The sequence below is a fragment of the Chrysemys picta genome, chromosome 20 (genome assembly GCF_011386835.1).
Source record: "Chrysemys picta bellii isolate R12L10 chromosome 20, ASM1138683v2, whole genome shotgun sequence".
NCBI lineage: Eukaryota > Metazoa > Chordata > Testudines > Emydidae > Chrysemys > Chrysemys picta.
The window spans coordinates 22,786,217-22,793,906 of record NC_088810.1 but is presented as its reverse complement, the minus strand read 5'-3'; the positions used below and the strand labels follow the sequence as shown (position 1 = coordinate 22,793,906).

The following is a 7,690-nucleotide window of genomic DNA, read 5'->3' as shown; positions in this document are numbered from 1 at the left end:
ATCCTTAGAGGTTAAGGAGAACAAGTTTTCTCCCTCCTCCTTCTAACAATCTTTTATGTGCTTGAAAACTGTTATCATGCCCGCTCTCTGTCTTCTCTTCTCCAGAGTATACAAACCCAATTTCTGCAATGTTCCCTTATAGGTCATGTTTTCCAGTCTTGTAATCATTTTTGTTGCTCTTCTCCGGACTTTCTCCAACTTGCCCATATCGTTCCTGAAATGCAGTACCCAGAACTGGACACAATACTCTAGTTGAGGCCTAATCAGCATTTCTTGCTTACAGCACTCCTGATACTACATTCCAGAAAGATGATTGGTTTTTGTTTTGGTTTGGTTTTTGCAACAGTGTTACACTGTTGACTCATATTTAGCTTGTGATCCACTATGATCCCCAGATCCCTTTCTGCAGTAGGCAGTCAGGCAATCTGAGGGAGTCATTTTCCATTTTGTATGTGTGCAACTGATTGTTCTTTCCTATATGGAATACTTTGCATTTGTCCTTATTAAATTTCATGTTATTTACTTCAGACCATTTCTTCAGTTTGTCCAGATCATTTTGAATTTTAATCCTATCCTCCAAAGCACTTGCAAGCCCTCCCAGCTGGATATCATCCGCAAATTTTATATGTGTCCTCTCTATACCATTGTCTAAATCATCGATGAAGATATTGAACAGAACTGGACAAAGAACTGATCCCTGTAGGACCCCACTCATTATGCCCTTCCAGCATGACTGTGAACCACTGATAGCTACTCTCTGGGAACGGTTTTCCAACCAATTATGCACCCACCTTATAGTAGCTTGTTTGCCGGGACCAGAATCGGCGTTTCCCTAATTTGTTTATGAAAAGGTCATGCAAAAGACTTACTAAATCAAGATATACTAGGTCTACTGCGTTCCCCCAAAGAAAGATGTTAGTTTGATTTGACATGATTTGTTCTGGACAACTCCATGCTGACTTCTACATATCACCTTGTTATCGTCTAGATTCCTTACTTATTTGCTCCATTATTTTTCTAAGTACTGAAGTTAAGCAGATTGGTCTGTAATTCACTGGGTGGTCCTTATTTCCCTTTGTGTACCTGGGTACTATATTTGGCCTTTCCTAGTCCTCTGGAATCCGTAATTTGTCGAACATGATCACAAATGACTCAGATACCAACTCAGTCAGCTCCTTGAGTAATCTAGGACGTATTTCATCAGGCCCTGGTAACTTGAAGACATCTGACATGTCTAAGGGTATATCTACACTAAGAAGTTAGGTCGATTTTATAGAAGTTGATTTTTATAAATCGATTTTATACAGTTGATTGTGTATGTCCCCACTAAGCGCATTAAGACAATGGAGTGCATCCTCACTACCGTGGCTAGCATCGACTCACGGAGCGGTGCACTGTGGGTAGCTATCCCAGAGTTCCCGCTGTCTCTGCTGCCCATTGGAATTATGGGTTAAGCTTCCAATACCTGATGGGGCAAAAACATTGTTGCGGGTGGTTTTGGGTTCATGTCGTCACTCTCCCCACCCTCTGTGAAAGCAACTCCAGACAATCATTTCACGCCTTTTTGCCTGGTGCAGACGCCATAGCACAGCAAGCATGGAGCCCGCCCAGCTCACCGCTGCTCTTGCAAGCATTGTAAACACCTCACGCATTATCCTGCAGTATGTGCAGAATCTGGCCAAGAGACGGCAGCACGAGGACGATTGTGATGAGGACATGGACACAGACGTTCGTGATTCAAGTAGCCAATGCAATCACTGACATTCTGCTATCAAGGGTAGTGACTCTGGGAAGATTTTTTCAAATATTTTGGCATTTCGTCTTTTGGAGCGGAGTTCTGATAGCACGGATTCATCTCCCCATACACCGATCAGGGGCAGTACCTCCCGTTCGGTCCATGCTGGAGCTCTTTTGCGATTCTGGGACTCCATGTCACCTCTGCTGATGAGCTCTGCATGGTCACCTGTGCTGATCAGCTTGCCACCCTGGCCAAACAGGAAATAAAATTCAAAAGTTCGCCGGACTTTTCCGGTCTACCTGGCCAATGCAGCTGGGTTGAGAGTGCTGTCCAGAATTGTCACAATGGAGCATTCTGGGATAGCTCCCGGAGGCCAATACTGTCAAATTATGTCCACAATACCCCAAATTCAACCCGGTGATGTCGATTTCAGGGGTAATCCCTTCGTCAGGGGAGGAGTACAGAAATTCATTTTAAGACCCCCTTAAGACGACAAAAATCGCTTTGTCGTGTGGAGGGGTGCAGAGTTAAATCGATCTAACGCTGCAAAATTTGACCTAAACTCGTAGTGTAGACGAGGACTTAGTCCTGGGAGTCGAGGATGGTTCAAGAAAGAAGAAATCAGAGTCCAACAAACTTTACCACTGTATAGAAGGCCCTTCACTTTCAACAAAATACCTCACCATTACCAGGGTGGATTTTAAGTTGCTATAGAGACCTACACTTCCTCTTATGAGGGGAATAGGAAGAACAAAAGGGTATATGAAATTTACTAGAGAACATTTCATGGGAATTCTGGAACAAAGGAATTGCTCTGTGATTCCTCGAATCCTATATCCATTGTACAATAATACCCAGGATCACCTCTTTCCGACAAGTTCAACTTGGAAAACTCTTCATGCTGTGATACTGGGGACTATGCAACATTCTCAACTAGATAAATAGATTGTAATCCTCCCAGAGTAAATGATTTAGCCCCACCACCTTTTTTACATATGGGTAGAGGAGAGAGAATATTGATTTACCAAAGATCAATCAAGACATCTATGGCTAACCACAAGGCCAAGATTTTCAAAAGCAACTGGTGATTTTGGTGCCCAACTTCAGACATCTTGAAAAATCCTGGCTTTTAGAAGTATTCACTGTCTATTCTCTGGACCACTGTTCCCATGAATATGTCTCAAGCGCAATCTAGGACCACGAACTTTTGAAATTCTTAATTTTCAGTTTCTCTGTGAATACATTTTGCAGGAACAGAGACTTAGAACTTTTCAGCATGAAACTGGCCAAGTGCTTCTAATATAGTAAGTAGGTGCTGTGACAGGTTCGGTCACAGAGATCCCCTTGGGACTGTCACCTGATGTGCTGAAATTATCTCTGAGCCAGTTTTCCCTGCCAGCTTGGGAATCCAGAACCCTGCCTTGTTGAGCCAGACATGCTAGCCTGCTGCAACACAGACTCAGGGTCTAGTCCATGCTCCCAAAGCTGCAGATTTAACTGAAAACAGCTCAGCAAGTTACCTGTCTCCAGCACCCAGTCACCCAGCTCCCAATGGGATCCAAACCCCAAATACATCTGTTTTATTCTCTATAAAGCTTATACAGGGTAAACTCATGAATTGTTCGCCCTCTAGATCACTGATAGAGAGATATGCACAGCTGTTTGCTCTCCCAGGCATTAATCACTTAGGCCTGGTCTACACTACGGGTTTAGGTCGACTTTAGCAGCGTTAAATCGATTTAAGCCTGGACACGTCCACACGACGAAGCCCTTTCTTTCGACTTAAAGGGTCCTTTAAACCGGGTTCTTTACACCTCCTCCGACGAGGGGATTAGCGATAAAACCGGCCTTTGCGGGTCGGAATTGGGGTAGTGTGGACGGAATTTGACGTTATTGGCCTCTGGGAGCTATCCCACAGTGCTTCATTGTGACCGCTCTGGACAGCACTCTCAACTCAGATGCACTGACCAGGTAGACAGGAAAAGACCCGCGAACGTTTGAATTTCATTTCCTGTTTGCTCAGCGTGGAGAGCACAGGTGACCACGCCGAGCTCATCAGCACAGGTAACCGTGATGGAGTCCCAGGATCGCAAAAGAGCTCCATTATGGACCGAACGGGAGGTACGGGATCTGCTCGCATATGGGGAGATGAAGCAGTGATAGCTGAACTCCGTAGCAGTAAAAGAAATGGAAAAGTATTAGAAAAGATCTCCAAGGCCATGAAGGACCGAGGCCATAACAGGGACACACAGCAGTGCCGCGTGAAAATTAAGGAGCTACGGCAAGCTTACCACAAAGCCAGAGAAGCAAACGGAAGGTCCGGGGCAGAGCCGCAAACTTGCCGCTACTACGCGGAGCTGCATGCGATCCTAGGGGGTGCAGCCACCACTACCCCAACCGTGTGCTATGACTCTCTCACTGGAGAAACACACAGGGAAGACGGTTCGGGGAACGAGGAAGATGAGGATGGAGGTACTGTAGGTAGCTCACAGCAGCAAGGAAGCGGAGAAACCGGTTTCCCCAACAGCCAGGATATGTTTGTGACCCTGGACCTGGAACCAGTAACCCCCGAACTCACCCAAGACCCTCAGGGCACACAGGAGACCTCTGGTGAGTGTACCTTTGTAAAAATTTGTAAACATTACACGTGGTTTAAAAGCAAGCGTGTTTAATGATTAATTTGCCCTGGCAATCGCGGCCAGTACATCTACTGGAAAAGTCTGTTAACGTGTATGGGGATGGAGCGGAAATCCTCCAGGGACATCTCCAGAAAGCTCTCCTTTATGTACTCCCAAAGCGTTTGCAAAAGGTTTCTGGGGAGGGCTGCCTTATCCCGTCCGCCATGGTAGGACACTTTACCACGCCAGGCCAGTAGCACGTAGTCTGGAATCATTGCATAACAAAGCATGGCAGCGTATGGTCCCGGTGTTTGCTGGCATGCAGACAATATCCATTCCTTATCTCTCTTTGTTATCCTCAGGAGAGTGATATCATTCATGGTCACCTGGTTGAAATGGGGTGATTTTATTAAGGGGACATTCAGGGGCGCCCGTTCCTGCTCTTCTGAACAGAAACGTTCCCCGCTGTTAACCACGCGGTGGAGGGGAGGGGTGAAGTGATCATCCCAGAGAATCCTGTGTGTGTGTGTGGGGGGGTGGTTTACTTGTTTGTGCCGCATGTTAACCGGGAAACCGCAGCCCCTCCTTTTACATTGAAAACCCATTTTAAATGGACAACCCAATTCATCCTTGATATGGGAAATGCGCTGCTGTTTGAAACCTTTCCCGCATGTTAAGAAGGTTAAAAAAGCCAAAACACTGTGGCCTGCCATGGCTGCCTGCAAGCCGAAATATGCGACCTTGTAATGAAAGAGTGTACCCATTGTTCTCTAAAATGTGTCTTTTTTTAACCACCTCTCCCTTCTCCTCCACCAGCTGCAAATGTTTCTCCTTCGCAGAGGCTAGTGAACATTAGAAAGAGAAAACGTAGGACGAGGGACGATATGTTCACGGAGCTGCAGATGTCCTCCCATGCTGATAGAGCACAGCAGAATGCATGGAGGCAGTCAATGTCGGACATGAGAAAAGCACAATATGAACGAGAGGAGAGGTGGCGGGCTGAATGGCGGGATGAAAAGAGCAAGTGGCGGGCTGAAGACGATAGGTGGCGTCAGCTTGCAGACAGACGGCAAGAGTCAATGCTCCGTCTGCTGGAGCATCAAACTGATATGCTCGAGCGTATGGTTGAGCTGCAGGAAAGGCAGCAGGAGCAGAGACCGCCGCTACAGCCCCTGTGTAACCAACAGCCCTCCTCCCCAAGTTCCATAGCCTCCTCACCCAGACGCCCAAGAACACGGTGGGGGGGCCTCCGGCCACCCAGTCACTCCACCCCAGATGATCGCCCAAGCATCAGAAGGCTGGCCTTCAATAAGAGTTAAAGTTTTAAAATGCAGTGTGTCCTTTTCCATCCCTCCTCCCCCACCCATCCCAGGCTACCTTGGCAATTATCCCCCTACTTCTGTGAGGAACTAATAAAGAATGCATGAATGTGAAAAAACAATGACTTTATTGCCTCTGCAAGCGGTGCTCGAATTGGGGAGGGGAGGGTGGGGTGGGGTGGTTGGTTTACAGGGAAGTAGAGTGAACCGGGACAATGCGCGTGGTGTTCATAGTGCTCATAATTGCCGCGGTGATCTGAGCGGGCTCCATGATCCCAGTGCTAGCTATGGCGCCTGGTCAGAAAAAAGGCGCGAAACTAGTATCTGATGGACCAGGAGAAGGAGGGAGGACGGGAGGGAGGGCCGAGTGACGACATGGCGTACAGGTACAGGAACAGGGAGAAACACAAACAACTGTCACACAGAATGGTCCCCCCAAAGATTAAACTGAAAACCCTGGGCTTAGCAGGCCATTGATTTCACGGAGGAAGGGGAAGCAAATGAATACAGAACAAATCTATTTTTTACATCTTAAGCTGGCAGCCGACGGTGCAGCATGAGTGATAGCCTCTCCAGTACGATGATGATGGATACCAATCATAATATACCATCGTCTGCCAAAAGGCAAGGGGCTGCTGCTGTGTAGCAATGCAGCCCCACGTCTGCCAGCCCCACGTCCGCCAGCACCCAGCATCGCCCTCGGCCTCTTCTGGGTGCTTAGCAGACAATACTGGGCAATTGGCAGAAAATAGTATACTACGACTGGTAGCCATCATCATCGAAACAGTAGCATGTCTGCCCAGGTGGCCATGATTGACAGCCACTCCAGTACGACGACGATGGGTACCAGTCATAATATACCATCGCCTACCAAAGGGTAAGGGGCTGGTGCAATGCAGCCCTACGGCTGCCAGCCCCACGGCTATCACTCACGCTACACCGTCTACCGCCAAAAGGCAGTTAGCAGCTGCTGCTGTGTAGCAATGCAGTCCCACGTCTGCCGGCACCCAGAGGACATATGGTGACGGTGAGCTCAGCTGAGCTGAGCGGGCTCCATGCTTGCCGTGGTATGTTGTCTGCACAGGTAACCCAGGTAAAAAGGCGCGAATCTATTGTCTGCCGTTGCTGTGACGGGGGGGGAGGGGCCTGACGACATGTACCCAGAACCGCCCGCGACACTGTTTTGCATCATCCGGGCATTGGGATCTCAACCCAGAATTCCAAGGGGCGGCGGAGACTGAGGGAACTGTGGGTTAGCTGTGGGATAGCTACCCATAGTGCAATGCTCCGGAAGTCGACGCTAGCCTCGTACTGTGGATGCGGTCCGCCGACTAGAGCACCTAGAGCATTTTATGTGGACACACACAATCGGCTGTATACAACCGATTTCAATAAAACGGGCTTCTATAAATTCGAACTAATTTCGTAGTGTAGACATACCCTAACTCTGTGTTTATTAATAAACAAAAGTGATTTTATTAAGTGTAAAAAGTAGGAGTTAAATGGTTTCAAGTAATAACAGACAGACCAAAGTAAGTCACCAAGCAAAATAAAGTGAAAACACGCAAGGTTAAGCCTAATACATTAAGAAACTGATTGCAGATAATATCTCACCCTCAGAGATGTTGCAGTAAGGTCCTTTCACAGACTAGACTCCTTCCTAATCTGGGCCCAATCCTTTCCCCCCGTACAGTCCTTGTTAGTTCCAGCAGACATCTCAGGTGGCAGGCAGGGGTTTTCTCATGACTGGTAGCCCCCATTGTCCTGCTCCACCCCTTTTTATAGCTTTGGCACAAGGCGGGAATCTTCTCTCTGTGCTTGTCCCCACCTCTGCCTCATCAATGGAAAAGTACAAGGATTAAATGGATTCCAGTATCGTGTGACATGGTCACATGTCACAGTAAGACCCCTAGTCTCCATTCTTCCTGGGTTGGCCCACACCTACACAGGAAGGTGTGCAGGTAAATAAACCATTTACAACCAATTGTCCTAGTCAATGGGAGCCATCAAGATTC

General features: G+C 47.6%; 1 protein-coding gene across 1 annotated transcript; it reads left to right on the top strand.

Annotated features, from left to right (window-relative positions):
- The first annotated feature begins 3,891 nt into the window (after positions 1 to 3,891).
- LOC135976839 (uncharacterized) lies at positions 3,892 to 5,808 on the top strand. The gene is made up of 2 exons (XM_065574493.1): positions 3,892 to 4,348; positions 5,173 to 5,808. Exons 1-2 carry the CDS (start codon positions 3,958 to 3,960, stop codon positions 5,673 to 5,675), a joined length of 894 nt encoding a protein of 297 aa, XP_065430565.1. The 5' UTR covers positions 3,892 to 3,957; the 3' UTR covers positions 5,676 to 5,808.
- Positions 5,809 to 7,690: the final 1,882 nt, after the last annotated feature.

Excerpts from the sequence above, each read along its gene's own strand:
- LOC135976839 (XM_065574493.1), top strand. The coding sequence starts at position 3,958 with ATGAAGGACCGAGGCCATAACAGGGACACACAGCAGTGCCGCGTGAAA. Across the intron at positions 4,349-5,172 it reads GGGCACACAGGAGACCTCTG|CTGCAAATGTTTCTCCTTCG; the intron begins GTGAGTGTACCT and ends CTCCTCCACCAG.